General features: G+C 42.3%; 1 protein-coding gene across 1 annotated transcript; it reads right to left on the bottom strand.

Annotated features, from left to right (window-relative positions):
- Positions 1-92: 92 nt before the first annotated feature.
- On the bottom strand, positions 93-25,550 carry cndp2 (carnosine dipeptidase 2). The gene is made up of 12 exons (XM_029658344.2): positions 25,446-25,550; positions 24,717-24,808; positions 23,824-23,967; positions 16,061-16,223; positions 9,936-10,024; positions 5,228-5,428; positions 4,813-4,897; positions 4,310-4,470; positions 3,851-4,015; positions 3,009-3,150; positions 2,728-2,875; positions 93-1,054 (listed from the first exon to the last, which is right to left on the bottom strand). Exons 1-12 carry the CDS (start codon positions 25,525-25,527, stop codon positions 988-990), a joined length of 1,539 nt encoding a protein of 512 aa, XP_029514204.1. The 5' UTR covers positions 25,528-25,550; the 3' UTR covers positions 93-987.
- Positions 25,551-25,859: the final 309 nt, after the last annotated feature.

The raw sequence follows: 25,859 nt of genomic DNA on the forward strand, positions 1-25,859 counted from the left end.
TTTGAAATGTATAGATTCTGTTTTCTTTGGATTGATGGCATGACATGGGAAGGTTTCAGGATATTGGAAGCATGATAAAAAAAAGACAAGACTGATGTTATGATTTATTGAATATATTGGCATGTGACAGTTGCCTGTTGTTTCACAGTGACACGGGAGAAAATAGATGCATTACACAGGTCAAGTCATGCTCCAGTTTGAAAGAGAACCTTGAATGGCTCACTCAAGATGCCATTTTGTATACTGTACTATTTAATGTAATGCAAAAGTATGGAGATATTTTCATCACTTCGAATACTTCTGAATATATGCCTCCAATATCTGCAGATGTGTGTTCATTTCTCTGGTCTACTCATGTTTTAAGACTGCAATATACATTTCAAGACATACTGCAATTTTCTGCTTCCTGAGTGAACTTCTTCATAAATGATTACCCATAGTATTTAACAGGAATAAATTAGCTGAAATGGGTGTGCTGGTTTCTTTTTGTACATTACAGTTGGAGGTTTCCCAACCAAGCTAACATCGTAAGATAAAAAATGTTCAGGTATAAAATCATCTCCAAGCACTCCAAATGGAGGAAATGAGTGCGTGTCAGTGTGCTGTTGTCTGTTAGCACTTTCATAAATACACTTACAACAAAGCTGTGACATCATGGAAGTGTAATGGGGTATATACTGTCCACGTTTCCTTGTCGAGTTTGGTTTAGTTCATCTATAACACTCTGATAAAGTAGATGAAGATATACAAGATGGCACTTCTACAATACAATAATCAATACTTCTATATTATTTTCCTCTACTTATCGCCTTGTTGGGAGATATTACAAATTACTAAAGGAACATCTTCAAGGATCTGCTTTGCTGTACAGCAGCAGCAGTTCATGGAAAACATTGTGAAACTTGCATTGGATAGAAAATTAAAACAGTTGGGTCCACAAGCTCAGGAGGCGGAGGGATACATCTCACTCAGGTCTGGCTAGTTCATTTACTCCAACTGGGAGACCTCGTGGAAGTATGCGCCGAGCATCTTGATGCCCTGGATGTAGTTTGTCCTGAAAGTAAACCATAGACATATATTCATATACATTTACATACAGTGCATTCGGAAAGTATTCAGACCCTTCCCTTTTTCAACATTGTTAAATTCATCCCTAAAGCCAACACCTCATTTGGCCGCCTTTCGTTCCAGTACTCTGCTGCCTGTGACTGGAACGAACTGCAAAAATCGCTGAAGTTGGAGACTTTTATCTCCCTCACCAACTTCAAACATCAGCTATCCGAGCAGCTAACCGATCGCTGCAGCTGTACATAGTCTATTGGTAAATAGCCCACCCATTTTCACCTACCTCATTCCCATACTGTTTTTATACTGTTTTTTTTATTTATTTATTTACTTTTCTGCTCTTTTGCACACCAATATCTCTACCTGTACATGACCATCTGATCATTTATCACTCCAGTGTTAATCTGCAAAATTGTATTATTCGCCTACCTCCTCATGCCTTTTGCACACATTGTATATAGACTGCCCATTTTTTTTTCTACTGTGTTATTGACTTGTTAATTGTTTACTCCATGTGTAACTCTGTGTTGTCTGTTCACACTGCTATGCTTTATCTTGGCCAGGTCGCAGTTGCAAATGAGAACTTGTTCTCAACTAGCCTACCTGGTTAAATAAAGGTGAAATAAAAAATAAAAAAATAAAAAAAATTACAGCCTTATTTTAAAATTGATTGAATACATTTTTCCCACCAATCTACACAAAATAATGACAAAGCGAAAACAGGTTTTGAAATTCATGCAAATGTATTAAAAATAAAAAACAGAAATGCCTTATTTACATGAGTATTCAGACCCTTTGCTATGAGACTTGAAATTGAGCTCAGCTGCATCCTGTTTCCATTGATCATATTTGAGATGTTTCTACAATTTCATTGGAGTCCACCCGTGGTAAATTCAATTGATTGGACATGATTTGGAAAGGCACACATCTGTCTATATAAGGTCCCACAGTTGACAGTGCATGTCAGAGCAAAAACCAAGCCAAGACAACGCATGACTAGCTTCGGGACAAGTTTCTGAATGTCCTTGTGGCCCAGCAAAAGCCCGGACTTGAACCCGATCAAACACCTCTGGAGAGACCTGAAAGTAGCTGTGCAGCGATGCTCCCCATCCAACCTGTCAGAGCTCGAGAGGCTCTGCAGAGAAGAATGGGTGAAACTCCCCAAATACAGGTGTGCCAAGTCTGTAGCGTAATACCCAAGAAGACTTGAGTTTGTGGTCGTTGCCAAAGGTGATTCAACAAAGTACTGAGTGAAGGGTCTGAATACTTGTGATTTCAGTTTTGCAAAAATGTTAACCTGTTTTCGCTTCATCATCATGGAGTATTGTGTGTAGATTGCGGATTTAAAAAAATCAATTTTGGAATAAGACTAACATAAAACGTGGAAAAAGTCAAGGGGTGTGAATACTTTCCGAATGCACTGTAGACGTGTAACATCATTGAATTAAACAACAAGATGTACATTAAGACTCCATCGAGAAGCTAATAATAATGTGGGTGCTTATATTTGTCATATTTCACACATGTGCAAGTGTGTATTCAATGCATGTGTGAAATAGAAATGTTTTTTTTTTTGCATATCTCAAGTCCCGAGACACGCCATTATCGCAGTCCCATGCATCCAGACAGCGTATAGATAAAAAGACAACCGTGGCAGCCTACCTGTTGAGTTTCTCATTCTGTGAATGTGCTCCGTCGTCAGACGAGCCCATCGGCAGCAGCATGACGTTACGGCCGGTGGCTTCCTGGAAGGTCAGCGTGACGGGGATGCTGCCACCTTCCCGTGTCAGGTCAGGCTCCACACCAAACACTATGTGGAAAAAAGGAGAGAACAAGACATTATTGCTCAAAAATGTTATAAATATTTAAGTTAGACCAGTGTTGTGTGTGCATGTCTGTGTGCGTGTGTCTGAGTGAGAGGGTTTGCCTGTGTATCCACACACCTGTCTTCATGGCCTTTCTACCAGCCATGTAATGGGGATGGTTGAAGTCAGACACCCAGGCCTTTGCCCCATGGCCCATGTACACCTTGAGCTTGTTGGGGCTCTCCAGCTCAGCAAACTTCTTCTCCAGGTGGCCAATAACCTTGATAGGATTATACATACATTTCTAAATATATGTTTCCACATTCATATTAAAAAGTCTCATTGAGATCAAAAATATTATATGAACAGTAATGAAAAGGACAGTCAGAATGCTATCAGGGCTGTCTGTGTATGGCATATACTGTATTACAGGCTAATAGAGCAGTGGTTCCCAACCAGGGGTACTAGGAACCTTGGGGGTACTTAGCCTATGCACAGAGGGTACTTGAGAAGAATCCTGAGACCATTGGCCTTCTGGTAAAATGCACATTATGGGGTACTTCAGGGATACTCCGGACGGAACAAAATTCAGGTGGTGGTACAGTAACCTAAAAAAAGGTTGGGAACCACTAATAGACGGACCTAATGTTTGAGAGTGAATTTAAATGTAAGGAATGGACCAGTGGTGGGGGATGCTTGTCCACTACTATTTCATCCAAAAGTCTAGAACATGCAATGTGCTTATTCGATAACACCTTTAATTAAATGATCTAAATACCTGATCCTAGTCCTGTATTTAAAGAACTGAATTCAACTTATTACTGAGCCGACCTTTAACACTCTTCATATGTCAGCCTAACATGTTGAGGTGTTAGGATTTGAGGTAGGGGAATGGATCCCAGACCTGCACTTAAAAGAGTAAGGCCGGAAATTATCTAAAAACCTGAGTTGAGTTCTACCTAAATTCTAGAGGTTTCTACCTGTTTCTCCACCACTTTGGGGTCCATGTCCGGGACCAGGCGGATGGAGAACTTGCCGATGACCTTGCGGGGAATGACTGTCTTAGCACCTCCGTCGGAGAAGGCCCCCTCTATGCCGTGCAGGGAGAGGGAGGGGTACCTCCAGCGGTGCATCAGGATAGCCTCCTGCAGACGAGGGTCAGAGGAGAGACCAAAGGACAATATGAACCAGAGAACATTGGGAATTAATCACTTAAATTGACTGAGAATCAACCAATATTGCTTTTAAAACTAGTTCGTAATTTTAGACATTGGCCCTGTTTGAACACTTCAGAAATGCATACGTAAGCAGTGAGATCAAGGTTACCACCCTATTACTTTAACCAATGCAACCAATTAAGATCAGTGATTGATTAAAGGGAGGTAGGAAAGAACGAAGGACTCTTCATTTTTGAAGTATTTGAACATAACCATCCATACCTTGGTGTCGTGTAGGAGCTTCCCAGCTCCAACGTCCTTGGCATACTCCACCATGTCAAAGTCGATCTTCTGGTACAGTTTCTTTTCCTCATCTGTGACCTTGGCCACATCTTCATACATCCCCGGGACCAGGATCTTCCCCTTCTTGTCCACCAGGGAGCCTGAAGGAGGAGACACCAGGGTCAGGTTCACGATTATACGCAACAGAATACATTTCACAACGAAAACTAAAATGAGTCGCACCGAGTTTCAGTCCTTTTGTTTGGTGCATTATGAACACGATCCCACAGAGATATTATATGCCCTGTCCAGAAACAACCCCCCCCCAAGCCCCTACAAAACCCCCTAGGCACTTGTATAGATTTCATTCTATGATTTTGTTTGATTCTATTGAAGGGCTACAATGCTGTTGCATATACCCATCCAATTATTTCATACCTATATCCTTATATATCTCTATGATAATACTATTCCAGCACATCAGCACACCTGATTCAACTTACCCATCAGTGCGATGAGGTCGATCATGGCTTCATGGACAGAGCCCCCAAACACCCCAGAATGGAGGTCCATGTCACAGCACTCAATCTGACAAAACAAGCTTTAAAGCAGGGCTTTGATCCATGCACAGTTTGTGGTAAATGCACCCTCTAGATTTGTCTGACTCTGGGTTTCCAAAACTCCATCCTCAGGACCCCAAGTGGAGCATGTTTGGTTTTTGCCCTAGCACTACTCTGCAGATTCAAATAATCAACTAATCATCAAGCTTCGATAATTTTAATCAGCTGTGTAGTTAGGGCAAAAAACAAAATGTGCATAGAGTTTGTGAAACGCTGGTCTAACTATGGCTTCACCACAATGACAATCACAGTTTTTTTTAGTGGGAAGAGAGCCCTCTAGCTAACTCTATGGCCTCACCTGAATGAAGAAGTAGCAGATCCCCCTCAGTCCATAGGTGATGCAGGGCTTGGTTTTGCCCAGCCAATAGTTGTCTGAGATGCACACGTAATCCACGTCCTTCAGGAAGGTGTCTTTGCGGGCGAACACCAGATCATCCAGGCCCTCTGAGCCGGATTCCTCCATGCCCTCGAAGCAGAACTTGATGTTGATGGGAAGCTCCTGTTTCCATGAGAGAGGTATGAATGAGAATCTCAGCAGGCAAAATATGGCACATGAAATCTTAATGACGCTATTTTCTGGCTGTAAATGTTGTTGAGAAGACGTCACATAACCAGATTACAACCAACTGGTCTCTGCTGAAGTGCTTTGAAAGGCTGGTCATGGCTCACATCAAAAGCATCCTCCCGGATACCCTAGACCATGGGTGTCAAACTCTGGCCCGTGGGCCAAATTTGGCCCGCGGGGTAATTATATTTGGCCCGCGAGACAATACCAAATTACTACTAGAGCTGGCCCGCCGGTATTATACAGCGCATTCAACACTAATACTACGAATCCCATAATGCTCTGCTGTTTTCGCGCACCAATCAGGACAGGACCCAGAAACGCTCTCTCCTCTGTGACAGTAGTCATAGCAACATAGACGCTACAACTGTCAGCGAGCTAACCCTTCCCAAAAATGGCGAAAAGAAAGGCAGAAAACAGGAGCTTTCTGGACAAGTGGGAGGCAGAATATCTGTTTACATATGTAAAAGACAAACCTGTTTGTCTTGTTTGTGGAGTCAACATGGCTGTAAGTAAGGAGTACAACATTAGACGACACTATGAAACGAAACACCATGACAAATACAAGGACCTGGACATGACTCAAAGGAGCCAGAAAGTAGAGGAGATGAAAAGAAGTTTGGTTTCACAACAGAATATGTTTAAAAAAGCCACATCACAAAGCGAGGCTGCTGTAAAGGCTAGTTATATAGTGGCAGCAGAGATCGCAAAATCAGCCAGGCCCTTTAATGAGGGAGAGTGCATGATGAAGGTTTGTGACCTCGTATGCCCAGAGAAAAAACAAGCATTTTCAAACGTGAGCCTGAGCAGGAACACAGTAGCTGATCGCACATGTGATCTTGCCACCAATCTGTATGACCAGCTGATGGAAAAGGGAAAAGATTTTGTTGCGTTCTCCCTCGCTGTGGATGAGAGCTGCGACGCATCTGATACTGCTCAGCTGTCAGTCTTCATCCGTGGAGTGGACTCAAATCTGTGTGTTACGGAGGAGCTATTAGGATTCAAATCAATGCATGGCACAACCACAGGAAAGGAAATCTTTGAGGAGGTTTCCAAATGTGTAACTGAAATAAAGCTGCCGTGGGATAAACTCGTTGGATTAACGACAGATGGTGCGCCAGCGATGTGCGGTAAAAAGAGTGGACTGGTGGGCATGGTTCGGGAGAAGATGCGGGAAGAGAACTGTGCAGGTGAGCTAACTGTTTACCACTGCATCATACATCAGGAAGCACTGTGTGCCAAAGCCCTAAAGATGGAACATGTTATGACCACAGTAACACAGGTAGTTAACTTTATAAGAGCCAAAGGTCTAAATCACCGCCAGTTTAAATCTTTTCTGGAGGAGTATGGTTCGGAATACACAGACGTGCCGTATCACACAGAGGTGAGATGGCTAAGCAGAGGAAAAGTACTGAACAGATGTTTCGAGCTGCGTGAGGAAATATGTCAATTCCTGGAAACCAAAGGGAAGGATACAGCAGAGCTCCGGGAGCAAAAGTTCCTGTGTGAGCTGTCCTTTCTCTGTGACATCTCGAGCCATCTCGATGCGCTGAACCTGCAGCTTCAGGGGCGGGGGCGCATCATCACAGACATGTACGCTGCAGTGAGGGCCTTCAAAACTAAACTGTGCCTGTGGGAGAATCAGATGCTGCAAGGAAACCCTTGCCATTTTCCCTGCTGTCAATCCATAAAAGCGCAGATCTCTACCGCCGTTGTTCCCATGCACACAGTTTGCTGAAAAACTCAGTGTTCTCGCCGCTGAGTTTAGCCGGTGATTTGCCGACTTCGATGCCCAGAAATGCAAGTTTGAACTGCTTAGTAATCCCTTCGCAGTTGATGTGGAAAATGCACCAACCAACATCCAAATGGAGCTGATTGAACTCCAGTGCAACGACACGCTGAAGTCAAAGTATGATGCTGTGGGCGCCGCACAGTTTCCACGGTTCATCCCTGACACAATGCCTCAGCTCCGCACCCAAGCTGCTCAGATGCTCTCCATGTTCGGCAGCACTTATCTATGCGAGCAACTTTTCTCCTCGATGAAGATGACCAAAACAACTCACAGGAGACGTCTGACTGATGAACATCTTCGCTCGATACTGAGGATTTCTTCAGCTCAGAGCTTGAGCCCAGACATTGATGAACTAGCATCCAAGAAGAGATGCCAGGTATCTGGCTTGGGCACATCAGATTAGACCAGTGTGCAATAATTAACGTTTTCTTTATGCACTTTTTCTTGCTACAAGGCATGGGCTTGAATGGTTGATTGATTTATTATCATTTTATTTGTAAAATTATTAGCCAGTGGAAAAAGTTTATTTTGGTATTTAAATCAGAAGGCTGCAAATAGAAAAGAGGCATACAATTTTTATTTAAATTTTATTTATTTAATAAATGAATGCCATTGATGTGTTTTTTCATTTGAAATTCGATTTTGCATGTCTCCACTATTAAATTATATATTGTATGGTAATAAGCGATGCTTGTTCCATATTCAATGTTAAAGCAAAACTTGTTTGGGTCCATATTAAAAGGTTAATTTGTTCAATGTTGGCCCGTGACTTTGTTCAGGTTTTACATTTTGGCCCACTGGGTATTTGAGTTTGACACCCCTGCCCTAGACCCACTCCAATTTGCATACCGCCCAAACAGATCCACAGATGACGCAATCTCAATCACACTCCACACTGCCCTTTCCCACCTGGACAAAAGGAACATGTATGCGAGAATGCTGTTTCAATGACTACAGATCAGCGTAGTGCTCACAAAGCTCATCACTAAGCTAAGGACCGTGGGACTAAATGGGCCACCCCCCAGGTGGTAGGGGTAGGCAACAACACGTCTGCCACGCTGATCCTCAACACTGGGGCCGCTCAGGGGTGTGTACTTAGTCCCCTCCTGTACTCCCCTGTTCATCCACGACTGCGTGGCCAAACGACACCAACGCCATCATTAAGTTTGCTGACGACACAACAGCCTGATCACTAACAACGATGAGACAGCCTATAGGGAGGTCAGAGAACTGGCAGTGTGGTGCCAGGACAACAACCTCTCCCTCAATGTGAGCAAGACAAAGGAGCTGATCGTGGATTTCAGGAAAAGGTGGGCTGAACAGCCCCCCATTAACATCAACGGGGCTGTAGTGGAGCGGGTTGAGTTTAAAGGACCACAACCTATCATGTTCCAAACACACCAGTCGTGAAGAGGGCATGACAAAGCCTATTACCCCTCAGGAGGCTGAAAAGATTTGGCATGGGTCCCCAGATCCTCAAAAAGTTCTACAGCTGCACCATTGAGAGCATCCTGGTCAGTTGCATCATCGCCTGGTATGGAAATTGCTTGGCATCTAACCGTAAGGCGCAACAAAGGGGAGTATGTACGGCCCAGTACATCACTGGGGCCAAGCTTCCTGCCATCAGGACCTATATAATAGGCGGTGTCAGAGGAAAACCAATAAAATTGTCAGAAACTCACCAAAGTCATAGACTATTCTCTCTGCTACCTCACAGCAAGCAGTATTGGAGCATCAAGTCTAGGACCAAAAGGCTCCTTAACAACTTCTACCCCCAAGCCATAATACTGCTGAACAATTAATTCAATGGCCACTGGACTATTACATTGACACCCCCCCCATTAGTTTGTACAGTGCTGCTACTCGCTGTTTATTATCTACGCATTGTCATGTCACTCCTACCTACATGTATTTTTTACCTTTGTTTATTTGGTAAATATTTTCTCAACTCTTCTTGAACTGCACTGTTGGTTAAGGGCTTGTAAGTAAGCATTTCACGGTAAGGTCGACAAAGTTTGATTTGATACATACAGGTAGATCTATTCACCACATACTATTCAAGACACTAAATTAATGTACCTGGCAGGCTGACAAAAGACTACTTCAACTTCTAAAGCACCGTCAGTCCTGTGTTTAACTTTGACAAATGGAGATCAATCATTCAATTAAATTACATTTATATAGCTCCAGCTTTCAAGCATCAGTGTCACAAAGTGCTTCCAGTAACCCAGCCCACACCCCCAAAAAAACTATCTAGAGGAGGAATAAAGAGGGGATGCCCATCCTCCTCTGGCTGTACCTCCATGATTACCATGTCAGTGAGCTAGTATAAGACATAGGTCAGCTCAATCATTAAACGCTGATGATAGGAGATAAAGATTACTTGAGGACCTTTGGACGGCCATGCTGTTGACAACACTGATGTGATCGACTGTAATCAAGATGAAAAGTCTTAAAGCGAAGAGGCTTTTTACCCTGTAGCTGACATCTCAACACCAAGTCCTTTAAACCTTGCCTGTTATTAGTTGCCTAACCAAGAAAAGGGCACCTGTACTAAAACTGTTTTGAAGACACAATACCATGGGGTTCTCTCTGTCCTGGGCCAGCTTCAGTGAGTGCTACTTATCAAGTCGTGGTGCTGTGTCTTACCTGTTGGATCTTCTGGTAGCCCTCGATACAGTTGAACCAGGCCAACACTGGACCTTTGTCGTCTGTTGAGCCTCGGCCATAGAGCTTCCCTGCAGGGGATTAAGTTGCTGATTATGTCTTTATGATGAGGATCATGATGATGATGATGGTGATGATGATGATGGACTACATAATCTGCAAGCGATAGGTGTCTTAGTAAAAATACAAATAAATCTAAAGCGTGAATGACTAAAACCATAAGAAAATTTAGAAATTATAATGATCTACTATATCATCTTGGAAAACTCTTGTAGCCTTTAGTCATTCAAACGAGATATCATTATAGACTAGGGCGGTATAAAGATTTTTTTCATTGTCAGACCATCCTACTCTCATCCTGGGATTTATCGTATTACCGGTTTAACATACAAGGGGCGCTAAAAACGCAAGAAAAGCCCATTGGCCTCTATTCCCAGAATGCTACCAAATTAGCACAAATGTTGGAGAGTTCAAATGGTTATTCCATCAAACTTCCAATTATTAGAATAGTACACAAACGCAGAACATCCAGGTTTAGGGTCAGTGTCCCAAGCCCGCGAACAGGAATGTTCCAAGTTCAGACAGAAGGGGGAATCAGATCGCTATGATCGCCAGGAACTTTAGTTTTGGTTAATATTTTCATTTGTTGCGCTACTAGTACTGCCTGATGATGTTAAGGAGGCAGCTACAGTAGTTGGATGATATTAACATCTTCAGTTTTTATTTCATTAAATGTATTTTAATTAATCTGGGTGCTTACGTCACCTACTAACACCCTGGTACTACCGATAGCTCCCGTTCTCCTTACTCCTGTGTAGAAGTCCATAATGTTAAATAAATAAAGCATCCCAAGGTTAACGCTATAGGTATTGTTATAAGGGAGTGTGAAACTATCGAAACATGTAACTGAGTTTTATCGTTGTTATTTATATAGTTTTACAGAGTGATAAAAACTATTGCTGTTGCTAGCTAGCATGTCTTTCTGTGATGCCGATGGTTAGCTGAGCTGCCGACGTATGCTAGTGTTGCATTATGGGAGATGTAGTTTTAGCTCTAAGGTCTGAATGGGATGAATGCGATTTTCAATTGTAGCTTGTTTGCATTACAGTGTTTTTGTACATGAGTTGTATTGTAATACTGTCAACACTGAAAGCACCAAGCAATGCATTGGAGATGTGAGACAGGATATGTGTTTTACTTTTCTTCATGCTCCTCTAGAGAACAACTTGTCAGATGGTGCATTGAAAACTGATATATTCCTGCCCTTTCGTAATACCATTGCAGATCTACATAGAAGGCCAAAAAGACAGCCTTGGTGTCGCTCTTCATTTCTTGGTTCTTCTGTGGTACATATAAAGACCGCTTTTCAAACTAATAGCAAAATCACAGACACTGTTGTCTAAATGTTAACGAGCGAAAAACAAACATAACTAATTGCAAAGACCGGCAAAATCAGCTATAAGTTACACAAGCATGGCTAGTAGCTACCGAATTGGTGAGAGTGGACATTTACAAGCAAAAGTGAACGAGAGACATTGTAAAAATTAACAAAGTTGTGATGCATCCTTTTCTGAAGGAACAGGGGGGGGGGGATTGGTGGAAAGCACAGGCCAAAAATAGCAACTGTACAGATAACTCATCCAGAGCTCTTTGACTTCTGAAGAAAGCCATACGATATGATGGCAAACATTTAGTAGTGAAATGCATACAAGTGTAACGTCATCACTTCATGTGCGCTGCACAACAGAGACTCACTGATCGATATACAACACGATGGATTCACCAGCTCTTGCCTTCTCCTTCTGAAAATAGCACAAACACATGACTGGCTCAACTGTTCTGTGGAACTAAGGTAAGCGTCATAATGTAAGAGGTGAAGTGAACACTATCGGTTTTATCTCCTAATATATTGCACAAGTTGACTGCAGGTATTAAGTAGCTACAAATATTAAAATGTATGAAAAAAATTTAAATAATGGCTTTTTTTCTCCCAATGGCTTTTTCCAAATGCCCCGGTATACACGGAATAACACCCAAGCCTATTATAGACCAATAAAAGACATTGAAAAAAATGCTACTTAAAAAGGAAAAAAATAAATCAGTACTAGCTTCCCTGTGAAACATATCAAGAGTCAAAAGAAGGAAATTAAGTAATCAAAGGGGGAGACGGTTTGATTTATGAGTGGTGAAGAGAATATAGCAACAGTCAGGTGACTGTCACAAGATAACAAGTAACGTCAGCATGAAAGGAAAATGCTGCTGACACATCTCTGCATGACACACTGAAACCAGACTAGAGACTAGACTAAAACCAGACTAGACTAAATATACAGTGCCATCAGAAAGAATTCATACCCCTTGACTTATTCCAAATTTTGTTACAGCCTGAATTCAAAATGGATTAAATTGTTGTTTTTTTCACACCCATAATACCCCATCAATGAAAACACATTTATAGAAATGTTTGTACATTTATTGAAAATGTAATCTCATTTACATAGGTATTTACACCCCAAGTCAATAATTTATAGAAGCACCTTTGGCAGTGATTACAGCTTTGAGTGGTCTTGGGTATGTCTATCAGCTTTGCACATCTGGATTTGGTGATTATCTCCCATTCTTCGTTACATATTTTTATTAAATGAGCGGCAGTGAACAGCAATCTTCTTTCTACAAGTCTTTCTTCAGATTTTCAATGGGATTCAAGTCTGGACTTTGGCTGGGCCACTCAAGGACTTTCACATTCTTGTTCTAACCCCATTCCAGAATTGCTTTGGCTGTATGCTTGTGGTCACGTTCCCGTTGGAACTTTCTCCCCCAATGTAAGGTCGTTTGCACTCTGAAGCAGGTTCTCATCAAGGCTTTGCATGTATTTTGCTACATTCACTGTTCCCTCCATTTATACCATTCTCCCAGTCCCTCCCTAGTCCTTGCCGGTGACAAGCATCCTCAGAATGATGCTGCCACCACCATGCTTCACGGTAGGGATGTTGTTAGACGGGTGATGAGCAGTGTCTGTTTTTTTCCAGACATAACGGTTTACATTCAGGCTAAAGTTTCATTTTTGTCTTGGCAGACCACAAACTTCTGCTTTATGATCTCAGTCCTTCACGTGCCTTTTTGAAAACTACAGGCATGCTGTCATGTGCCCTTTTCTCAGGAGTGGCTTCTGTCTGGCCACTCTCCCATAAAGCTCAGATTAGTGAAGTGCTGGATAGACAGTTGTCCTTCTGGCAAGTTCTCCCATCTCAGCCAAGACACTCTGTAGTTCTGTCAGAGTGGTCATCGGGTTCTTTGTCACCTCCCTGACCAAGGTCCTTCTTGACCAGTTGCTCAGTTTGGTCGGATGGCCAGTTCCAGGCAGCGTCTGGGTAGTTCAATTTTTTTGTTTTTGTTTTCATTTCCAATGAAGGGGACCACTGTGCTCTTGGAAACTTCCACCACTCTAGAAATGGTTTTACACCTCATAAATGCCTCATCAAAACACTCTCTCTGAGATTGACAGAGTTCGTTGGACTTCATGGTATAGTTTCTGCTCTGACATGCAGTGTCAACTGTGGGACCTTTTACAAACAGGTGTGTTTCTTTCTAAATCATCTCCAAACAATTTTATTGGCCACAGGTGGACTCCAATCAAGTCGTAGCGACATCAAGAAAAAACAAACCCCAAAAAACAGGTGGGGACATTGATGGGCAAGACTTGATGGTAACGAGACAGTTTCTAGTAAGGGATATATTTTAGAGACAGGTGATTGCTGACCATTGAGAAAAGTTCCTTATCAAACACTAATTTGATCCAATCATTATAAACCCATTTTAATGCAAGTGACCCTGAAAACAGCCTAGACTACCACACATGTAACCTGTAGTTTGGAGTTTAGGTCCATTAGTGCCATTCTTAAAAATGGAAGAAGTTTGGATGTGGGATGTGATGTGTCAGGGATGTGACCAAGAACCCAATGGCCAAGCTTCACGTCTGGAGGAAACCTAGCACCATCCCTACGGTGAAGCACGTTAGAATCATACTGTAGGGATATTTTTCAGCGGCAGGGAATGGGAGACTAGTCAGGATCGAGGGAAAGAGGAATGGAGTACAGAGAGATCCTTGATGAAAACCTGCTTCAGAGTGCTCAGGACCCCCGACTGGGGCGAAGGTTCATATATTTTTTAAACAATTTTTGCTTTGTCATTATTGGGTATTGTGTGTTGATTGATGAGGATTTTTTTAAATTCCATTTTAGAATAACGTAACGTTCTTGGTAACGTAACAAAATGTGGAAAAAGTCAATGGGTCTGAATACTTTCCAAATGCACTGTATGCCCTGGACTATTGGCTATGTCTAAAGGGCTTATAACCAAGATACCACAATCATTTATGGGCATGCCACACCTTTATAGCTCTTTACACCTTGAATACAGTGTTCTGTAGCTTTCATAGACTAGCAGCGAAATGGTTAAAGGAGTGCCACATACAACTGCAGTCTGCTAGCAGATTAGATTTTTTATTCAGTAGTCATGGAGCATGATGCCATGTAGAAATGGTTTTAGATAAAAAGGAATAAAAGACAAAAACAATGGATAAGAACCAACAGAAATCAAAATAAGAACCAACAGAAATCGAGGAACCTATAAGCAATGTTCCCTATATTTTTTTCGGGACTGAGTAAGTTTCAAGTCTGCAGAGTTTGCAACTTGAATGTCGTGAAAATTCTGTGCAACTTCCAGCGCATTTACTGTGAACACTGAGGCTGTACCTGCTTAAAGTTACAGTTATAACAGTGGCCAAGTAGGCTACTGTGGTTATTTGATCATGTTGGCCTACCATAAAAAAAAATATTTGGAGAACATTCAGCCCATAACATTTTAACATGGAAATGTGTGGTGTTTATTATTTTTATTTTACCTTTATTTAACTTAGCAAGTCAGTTAAGAACAAATTCTTATTTTCAATGACAGCCTAGGAACAATGGGTTAACTGCCTTGTTCAGGGGCAGAACGACGAATTTGTTCCTTGTCAGCTCGGGATTTCAAACTTGCAACCTTTCGGTTACTAGCCCACCACTAACCACTAGGCTACCCTGCCGCCCCGGGGTAGGCCTACATTCCATGAGACTTAAAAAACATGTAGGGATGACAACCTGTTTATCCACTCAGGCAAGGTAACTGAAAATGTTGTTTTGTTTGAAGCAAGAAACCACTTTACAAAATAAAATTCCTGAATTATTCCTATACCATTATTACATAGAATCAGACAAATTATGCAACCCTCTGCCTATTGGCTACTTAGCTTAATCAAGCCTGTTTAAAAAGAAAAAAACTGTACAACAATGTCCCTTACAGAAAAAAAGCTCTTTACCCGACTTGGTTTTCAAATATGGCTAGCAATGCACACATTTTGTGCTCTTGTAGGAAGTAACCACTCCACTATTGCTGACTAGAAATTAGCTATAACTGGGCTAATAACGCTACATGCAGTTCTTGCTTTGACCTCAAAACAAGCGCATTACTCATGACCACTCATGCTATAAACACAGTCCAGTTCAAAGTGAATGGCACAAATCCATATATGGCAAAGGTCTATTTGCATATAGGGATACTGCAGCTCTGATTGGTTATGGCACACTGGTCTGTGTAGAGTATGGGCCTGAGTCGTGCCTGTCAAAGCAATAGAATCCTACTCCAATGCTCTCTGCCTACAAGAAAATATCTTACCTAGTTCATTGTTTGGGTATGTTTCATTGAAAGTGGCTAATGTTGCGTTGATTAGATCACAATTCGCACAGTAGAGGGAATTGTTGATAGTGTTAAGTAAAGGCGAAAACTAGAAAAAGTAAGCGATGTTCAATCTCATGCTTCCCTGCAAGGGCTGACATTTCTACTGCACAGCAGTCCCAGGGGAGCTGCAAGCGTGAACATTGCCTAGAAGGTAGTAAGTTACACTGTTGATACAAAGAGTAAGAAGTAACCTAAATTGCACAAGCCAATGCAAATCATACTTCCCCAAAAGGAGAACAACGCTGAAACATCAAAGTCCAAATCTCAACACTGGCATGGATTTGGATGTTTCAGCATTGTTCTGTTTTTTGTGCTTTGGAATAGCTACTCACCATCTTTCTCCACCAGAGTGAAGGGCTCCGTGTCCCAGCCGTCATCGATGGCAGCTGGCTGGACATCCAGGTGGCCGTAGATGCACACAGTCTTCTTACCCGGGTCGGAGCCCAAGGAACCCAGGATGATGGGTGGCAAGGGGATCTCCTCTCCGGAGGGAAGCTGAGGGGGCAAAAATGAAAAGGTCTCACTCAATGGTCTAAAAATCCATCTTTTCCTCTTCTCACCATTACACTGACATGAAAGAATTTACCATGTGAAAGATGAAGAGACAGACTTTCAAGCAACAGATACAGCAAACCACAGTCAGGGTTGAAGGAGATCAAGGGGGTCTGAGCCGGCCAGAGGATTGGCAGCAGTGTTCTTTCCTGGAAGCCTTTCATGCTCCACAAGGAAGAAGAGGACTAAGTGAGGAAAGACTAGGGTATATTATATACAATGAAAGTAAAGGGAGCAGATGCATTTCAACTCAAAATGTTATGTACAGTTTGACTGCTGAATAGGCTGGTGTTGACACAATCTATGCAGAGAATGTAGCTGGGCAACAAGTACCGATTGATAAAACGTTATCACAACACATTTAAAATACAAGGAAGACCAGGTAGCCCTGAAGTGCAGGACTAATGCATGGTAAATATGCTACATGGCCAAAAGTATGTGGACACCTGCTCGTCAAACATCTCATTCCAAAATTATAGCCATTAATATGGAGTTAGTCCCCCCTTTGCTGCTATAACAGCCTTCACTTTTCTGGGAAGGCTTTTCACTAGATGTTGGAACATTGCCACAAGGGCATTAGTGAGGTCGGGCATTGATGTTGGGCGACTAGGCCTGGGTCGCTGTCAGCATTCCAATTCATCCCAAAGGTGTTTGATGGGGTTGAGGTCAGTAGTCTGTGCAGGCCAGTCAAGTTCTTCCACACCAATCTCAACAAACCATTTCGGTATGGACCTCACTTTGTGCAAGGGGGCATTGTCATGCTGAAACAGGAAAGTATCTTCCCAAAACTGTTGCCACAAAGTTGGAAGCACAGAATCATCTAGAATGTCATTGTATGCTGTAGCGTTAAGATTTTCCTTCACTCTCGACCGCACCTGCTGTCTCCAATTCTGAAAGCTCAGCTATGAAAAGCCATCTGACATTTACTGCTGAGGTGCTGACCTGTTGCACCCTCTACAACCACTGTGATTATTATTATTTGACCCTGCTGGTCATCTATGAACATTTGAACATATTGGCCATGTACAGTTATAATCTCCACCCGGCACAGCCAGAAGAGGACTGGCCACCCCTCAGAGCCTGGTTCCTCTCAGGTTTCTTCATAGGGAGTTTTCCCAGCCACCGTGCTTCTACATCTGCATTTCTTGCTGTTTGGTGTTTTAGGCTTAGTTTCTGTATAGCACTGTGACATCGGCTGATGTAAAAAGCACTTTATAAATATATTTGATTAATTGATTGATTGGAACCAAGGGGGCTAGTCAGAACCATAAAAAATTGCCCCAGAAAAGTATTTCTCCTCCACCAAACTTTAGAGTTGGCACCAATGTTCCCTCTAAGTTGCGCTCCCCAGGAATGCCAAGCAGAGCGCATAAGAAATATCTGCCCACAGAGAGAAGCACAAGCTTGAACTTCACTCAACTTTCTAGAGTTTTCCCTGTTAATTAACATTATCAATGTGTCCTAGTCAATCCAATATTAGCCACTTTCAATGCAACATAATGAAACAAAGCAAACTATTCAAGAGATTATGTTGTAGGCAGAGCACATAGGAGTAGGATTCTATTGCACGTGACTGAGCCCGTAGTCTACACAGACTGGTGTGACATAGCCAATCAGAGATGCAGTCGGCCTATGCAAATAGACTATTGCCATATACAGTGCCTTCGGAAAGTATTCAGACCCCTTGAGTTTTCCACATTTTGTTAGGTTACAGCCTTATTCTAAAATGGATTAAATAAAAAAAGAAAGCCTCAGCAATCTACACACAATACCCCATAATGACAAAGCGAAAAGGTTTAGACATTTTTGCAAATTTATAAAATTAAAAAACAAATACATTTACATAAGTATTCAGACCCTTTGCCATAAGACTCAGAATTGAGCTCTGGAGAAACCAGTTTCCATTCATCATTCTTGACATGTTTCTACAATTTACTTGAAGTGCACCTGTGGCAAACTCAATTGATTGGACATGATTTGAAAAGGCAGACACCTGTCTATATAAGGTCCCACAGTTGACAGTGCAAAAACCAAGCCATGTGGTCGAAGGAATTGTTCGTAGAGCTCTGAGATAGGATTGTGTCGAGGCACAGATCTGGGGAAGGGTAGCAAAATATTTCTGCAGCATTGAAGGTTCCCAAGAACACAGTGGCCTCCATCCTTCTAAATGGAAGTTTGGAACTAGAGCTGCCTGCCCGGTCAAACTGAGCAATCAGGGGGAGAAGGGCCTTGGTCAGGGAGGTGACCAAGAACCTGATGGTCACTCTGACAGAGCTCTAGAGTTCCTATGTGGAGATGGGAGAACCGTCAAGAAGGACAACCATCAATGCAGCACTCCACCAATTAGGCCTTTATGGTAGAGTGGCCAGACGGAAGCCATTCCTCAGTAAAAAAGGTACATGACAGACCAGCTGGAGTTTACCAAAAGGCACCTAAAGGACTCTCAGACCATGAGAAACAAGATTCTCTGGTCTGATAAAACCAAGATTCAACTCTTTGGCCTGAATGCTAAGCGTCACATCTGGAGGAAACCTGCCACCATCCCTACGGTGAAGCATGGTGGTGGCAGCATCATCCTGTGGAGGTGTTTTTCAGCGGCAGAGACTGGAAGACTAGTCAGGATCGAGGCAAAGGTGAATGGAGTAAAGTACAGAGATCCTTGATGAAAACCTGCTCCAGAGCACTCAGGACCTCCGACTGGGGCGAAGGTTCACCTTTCAACAGGACAACAACAACAAAGCACATAGCCAAGACAACGCAGGAGTCGCATCGGGACAAGACTCTGAATGTCTGAGTGGCCCAGCCAGAGCCCGCTCTGACATCTCTGGAGACTTGAAAGTAGCTGTAAAGCAACACTCCCCATCCAACCTGACATAGCTTGAGAGGATTTGCAGAGAAGAATGGCAGAAACTCCCTAAATAAAAGTGTAACAAGCTTGTAGCGTCAAACCCAAGACTCAAGGCTGTAATTGCTGCAAAAGGTGCTTCAACAAAGTACTGAGTAAAGGGTCTGAATACTTATGTAAATGCGATACATTTTACATTTGTATAAATTTGCTAAAATGTCTAAACTTGTTTTGCTTTGTCATTATGGGGTACTGTGTGAAGATTGATGAGGGGGAAAAAAACTATTTAATCCATTTTAGAAGGCTGTAACCTAACAAAATTAGGAAAGAGTCAAGTGGTCTGAATACTTTCCGAAGGCACTATATGGATCTGTGTAATTTACTTTGAACTGGACTGTGTTTACAGCTGTGGTCGTGATTAGATGCACTTGTTCAAGAGGGCCACCATTGTTCCTGTTCCCAAGAAAGCTAAGGTAACTGAGCTAAACGACTACCGCCCCGTAGCACTCACTTCCGTCATCATGAAGTGCTTTGAGAGACTAGTCAAGGACCATATCACCTCCACCCTACCTGACACCCTAGACCCACTCCAATTTGCTTACCGCCCAAATAGGTCCACAGACGATGCAATCTCAACCACACTGCCCTAACCCACCTGGACAAGAGGAATACCTATGTGAGAATGCTGTTCATCGACTACAGCTCGGCATTCAACACCATAGTACCCTCCAAGCTCGTCATCAAGCTCGAGACCCTGGGTCTCGACCCCGCCCTGTGCAACTGGGTACTGGACTTCCTGACGGGCCGCCCCCAGGTGGTGAGGGTAGGCAACAACATCTCCTCCCGCTGATCCTCAACACGGGGCCCCACAAGGGTGCGTTCTGAGCCCTCTCCTGTACTCCCTGTTCACCCACGACTGCGTGGCCACGCACGCTCCAACTCAATCATCAAGTTTGCGGACGACACAACAGTGGTAGGCTTGATTACCAACAACGACGAGACGGCCTACAGGGAGGAGGTGAGGGCCCTCGGAGTGTGGTGTCAGGAAAATAACCTCACACTCAACGTCAACAAAACTAAGGAGATGATTGTGGACTTCAGGAAACAGCAGAGGGAACACCCCTCTATCCACATCGATGGAACAGTAGTGGAGAGGGTAGCAAGTTTTAAGTTCCTCGGCATACACATCACAGACAAACTGAATTGGTCCACTCACACTGACAGCGTCGTGAAGAAGGCGCAGCAGCGCCTCTTCAACCTCAGGAGGCTGAAGAAATTCGGCTTGTCACCAAAAGCACTCACAAACTTCTACAGATGCACAATCGAGAGCATCCTGGCGGGCTGTATCACCGCCTGGTACGGCAACTGCTCCGCCTCAACCGTAAGGCTCTCCAGAGGGTAGTGAGGTCTGCACAACGCATCACCGGGGCAAACTACCTGCCCTCCAGGACACCTACACCACCCGATGTTACAGGAAGGCCATAAAGATCATCAAGGACATCAACCACCCGAACCACTGCCTGTTCACCCCGCTATCATCCAGAAGGCGAGGTCAGTACAGGTGCATCAAAGCTGGGACCGAGAGACTGAAAAACAGCTTCTATCTCAAGGCCATCAGACTGTTAAACAGCCACCACTAACATTGAGTGGCTGCTGCCAACACACTGTCATTGACACTGACCCAACTCCAGCCACTTTAATAATGGGAAATGATGTAAATATATCACTAGCCACTTTAAACAATGCTACCTTATATAATGTTACTTACCCTACATTATTCATCTCATATGCATACGTATATACTGTACTCTAGATCATCGACTGCATCCTTATGTCACTAGCCACTTTAACTATGCCACTTTGTTTACTTTGTCTACATACTCATCTCATATGTATATACTGTACTCGATACCATCTACTGTATGCTGCTCTGTACCATCACTCATTCATATATCCTTATGTACATATTCCTTATCCCCTTACACTGTGTATAAGACAGTAGTTTTGGAATTGTTAGTTAGATTACTTGTTGGTTATCACTGCATTGTCGGAACTAGAAGCACAAGCATTTCGCTACACTCGCATTAACATCTGTTAACCATGTGTATGTGACAAATAAAATTTGATTTGATTTGTTTTGAGATCAAAGCAAGAAATGCATGTAGTCACGTGTGCACATTGTTCATATCCTTTGCTATTTAGTGAGTTATTAGCCCAGTTATAGATCATTGTAGTCAGCAATAGGGGAGTGATTACTTCCCACAAGCGCACAAAACATGTACATTTATCTTTGAAAAGTGAGTCAGTTAAAAAACTGTCTTAAAGTGGCAGTGTTGTATTTTGAGACAGGTTTGAATAAGCTAAGTAGCCAATAGGGAGAGAGTAGCATAATGTGTCTGATTCCCTGTAATAATGGTATGGGAATAATAAAGCATTTTATTTGTAGTGGTTTCTTGCATCAACCAACATTTTCAGTCATAAACAGGTTAATGTCCTACATTGAACACCACACATTGGCTGCTACTGTAGGCTGAATGATGGAAATAGTTATTCTATGTTAAAATGTTATGGAATGCATTTTTCACCATTGTTTTTCATTGTAGGCATACATTATGATCAAATAGCTACTTGGCAACTGTTATAGCTGTAACTTTAAGCAGGTACAGCCTCAGTGTTCACAGTAAATGCACTGGAAATTGTACAGAATGTTTGCAGACAGCAGATCTGAAATTTGATCAGTGGCAAAAATGTAGGGAATATTGGTTGGCACTATGCAGTTGGGCAGATAGCGTTCTCCTGGCATCCGCCAAACCCAGATTTGTCTGTCGGACTGCCAGATGGTGAACCATGATTCATCACTGCAGAGAACACGTTTCCACTGCTACGGAGTACAATGGAGGCAAGGTTTACACCTTTCCAGCCGACGCTTGGCATTGCTACACAATAACGGCACTTACAGTTGACCGGGGCAGCTCTAGCAGGGCAGGAATTTAACAAACTGACTTGTTAGAAAGGTGGCATCCTATGACAGTGCCACGTTAAAAGTCACTGAGCTCTTCAGTAAGACCATTATACTGCCAATGTTTGTCTATGGAGATTGCATGGCTGTGTGCTCGATTTTGTACACCTGTCAGCAACAGGTGAGGCAATCTATTAACTTGAAGGGGTGTCCACATACTTTTGTATATATAGTGTATATCTTCCTGCTCATAGTTAATGTATCCATTCAAAGCTGTCTTTGTAGATTGTTTCAAAATACATTTGTTGGTAGCGGCTATGTTTTACAAACATAATGTTGACTCTGGCCCACAATTCATAGCCCCTCCACAACATATAATATCCCCATTACTGACTTGAGAACAAGAAGGAGAATTCAAAGAGGGGCACCTATCGGTAGACGGGTAAAAAATTAAAAGCAGACATTAAATATCCCTTTGAGCATGGCAAAATTACCAATTACTCTTTGGATGGTGTATCAATACACCTAGCCACTACAAAGATACAGGCGTCCTTCCTAACTCAGTTGCCAGATAGGAAGGAAACTGCTCAGGGATTTTTACCATGAGGCGATGGTGATTTTAAAACAGAGTTTAATGGCTGTGATATGAGAGAACTGCGGATGGATCAACAACATTGTAGTTACTCCAGAAAACTAACCCAAATGACAAGAGTGAAAAAAAGGAAGAAAGTACAGAATAAAAATATTCTGAAACATGCATCCTGTTTGCAATAAGGCACAAATGCTACAAATGTTGCAAAGACCGTTACTTTTTGTCCTGAATACAAAGCCTTAGGTTTGGGGCAAATCCAACACAACACCCCTCTTCATATTTTCAAGCATGGTGGTGGCTACATCATGTTATGGGTATGCTTGTCATCGGCATGGACTAGGGAATTTGTGTGATAAAAACTAACAGAAGAGACCTAAGAAAACCTGTTTGTCTGTTTTCTGACAGATACTGGAAGACAAAATTATCCTTTCAATAACCTAAAACACAAGGCCGAATATATGGGTTCCCGAGTGGTGCAGTGGTCTAAGGCACTGCATCTCAGTGCTTGAGGCATCACTACAAACACCCTGGTTTGAATCTACAACTGTCCGTGATTGGGAGTCCCATAGGGCGGCGCACAATTGGCCCAGTGTTGTCCGCGTTTGGCCGGTGTAGGCCATCATTATAGATAAGAATTTGTTCTTAACTGACTTGCCTAGTTAAATAAAGGTTACATTTAAAAATATATATATTTACACTGGAGTTGCTTACCAAGACGAGATTGAATGTTTCTGAGTGGCCTAGTTACAGTTATGAAGTAAATCGGCTTGAAAATATATGGCAAGACTGTCTAGCAATGATCAACAACCAACTTGACAGAGCTTGAAGAATTTAAAAAATAATAAATGTGCAAATACTGTACAATCCAGGTGTGCAAAGCTCTTAAGAGACTTACCCAGAAAGACTCAAAGCTGTAATAGGTGCCAAGGTATGTATTGACTCATGGGTGTGAGATATTTCTGTATTTCATTTTCAATACATTCTTTAACATTTCTAAAAACACTTTCACTTTGTCATTATGGTGTATTGAATGTCGATGGGTGAAATTATATATATTTAAGTAATTTTGAATTCAGACTTTAACACAACATGTGGAATAAGTCACGGGTATGAATAGTTTATTGTGGCACACAGTGCAAAGTCCTACCTTCTGTTTTCCAATGTCCACCATCTCCACTGTGCCCCCCAGCTTCTCAATGTCCTTGGCTGCCATCTCCATCATCTTCTTGATCTCCCCGCGCTTCTCTGGCCAGGCAGACACACTCTGCACAGCCACCCATTGGGCAAGACGCTAGAGGTAGAGTGTTTTTTAAAAGTAGGGTATTTATTTTGAATTGTTCAACATTGTTTGTTTGGCAACAAGTATTTGTCATGCCAATAAAAAAAATGCCTTTTCAATTGAGAGGCTTTGAAGCCAATTTCATACTGACTCAGTTCATGTTCAATAATCAAGTTTCATAGTTCTCTGTCGTCTTTTTAAATAAGGAGTCAATTTGTTTTCAGCACTTTTATTTGTATGACTTTTCAAATAATCTTGTTGCAATACACATCATATCGATTCCTAAGTATAGTGGTAATATTGAATTGTGAAGTTCCTAACAATTCCCAGCCCTATACTTGTTCTTCAAGTTTATGAATAGGAAAACCCACAAACACATTACTTGGTTCTTGTGGCAAGGAAGTGAAGTCTGAGGCACTAAACCTAATAACCTACAGTGGTGTGGTGTCCTATCTTATGTGCTGGTGTTGTTTTTGCTACCATGTCAGTTCTTGCTACTCGTGATCTAAAGGGGTTGGAGAAGTGAAAGCAATAGCCTGGTCATGGCAGGCTAAGATTTGACTCTGTTCTTATCAAGTCCTTCTAAATCTGAAGTTTAAGAAATGAAATCACTTAATATAATTTGAGATTCACATGCAAAGTAATGTTCGTCAAAACATTAATATGGCTAGCCCCAAATGCATGAATCAACTCAGTCAAGTCGCAGATAGTAAAACATGACTAAATGCATTATCATAATTCAAGTAATGAGAAAAGGCTACCTCAATGTACAGCTCCTGGTGTTCGTCCACATATTTAAAAAGTGCTGGAAGATGAGCCATGATGAGCTGAAGAGTTTGCTGGAGTCTAAGAGCTGTTGGGACAGACAAGACTAACGTTACTTTAGACTACGAACGGACAGGGGGCAATGCACATGCCTCAACAATCTACTGTAACATGTTATCGACCATTAGCTCCTCCCAAACTGCTGACTGTGACACCAGAAGTGCGTTAGTTGTGACCGCATGACACTATCTCCGAAACCCTGAACATTACAAATAAAGTAACAGTCAACTCGTAGCCAATAGTTTTTTTTTATGGTAACATAGTTTAAACCTTTTTGGAACAGATTCTAAACCTGTTGCTGGGAATGTGATGGTCAGCAAACAGAGGCAAGTCACCCTCAGCTAGCTACTGCACTTAGCTAACGTTAGTTATCTACAGTAGCTAAATTAGTAACGTTACTGTATGTAACGTTAGCACGATGCTTTCAGGGTAAGAAAAAGTAATGCACCAATAAAGCTAGCTACAAAACACAATAACACGCCAATTTAGCTACATTGGTTAGCCAGCTAACTAGCAAACACTGGCAAGTTTAGCTTAGTATTTAACAAGTCAGTAGAGCAAGCTAAATGAGCTCCGAAATATATTGTGAAATATGACTACAACTGTGTTGCAAAGACATTTCAGAAAATGACAGTCATCACCATCGGGCACTTTTGCTTACTCACTGTAGAAAAAGATTGTGCTGCGCTTCTTCCTCTCAGGGTGTATTAAATGAGGGGATTCGATTAATCTGTCCCGGGCGCACATGTAGGCGTGCTTTGCACCGGGTGAAAGCTCGGGGTGCTCTGTTCAAAGCCCACGGATCCAAACAAAAATTACGTAATTAACCACGATGAGTATGATTATGTTATAAAAACGCTTTATCTGCATTCACAATGAAAATTAAAACAGATTTTTGGGGAAAATATATATTTCTGGGCGAAGCACCAAACTGCCTTGTAAAGACAACATGACCTGGGTGAAGCACCAAACTACCTTGTAGACAACATGACCTGCGCAAAGTACTGTTCAATTTGAGATGAGCACTCCTCCCTCACCGCTTTTGCCCTTTCACGTCACGGGCCATAAACCGTTACCCA

The sequence above is a fragment of the Oncorhynchus nerka genome, linkage group LG4 (assembly GCF_034236695.1).
Source record: "Oncorhynchus nerka isolate Pitt River linkage group LG4, Oner_Uvic_2.0, whole genome shotgun sequence".
NCBI classification, from domain to species: domain Eukaryota; kingdom Metazoa; phylum Chordata; class Actinopteri; order Salmoniformes; family Salmonidae; genus Oncorhynchus; species Oncorhynchus nerka.

What these genes read in the sequence shown, in the direction of transcription:
- cndp2 (XM_029658344.2), bottom strand. Translation starts at nt 25,527, where the DNA reads ATGTGCGCCCGGGACAGATTAATCGAATCCCCTCATTTAATACACCCT. An exon ending in TGGACATTGGAAAACAGAAG is followed by an intron (nt 16,224 to 23,823) that starts GTAGGACTTTGC and finishes TTGCCCCCTCAG; the next exon opens with CTTCCCTCCGGAGAGGAGAT. An exon ending in CGACCTCATCGCACTGATGG is followed by an intron (nt 4,471 to 4,812) that starts GTAAGTTGAATC and finishes CTCCTCCTTCAG; the next exon opens with GCTCCCTGGTGGACAAGAAG.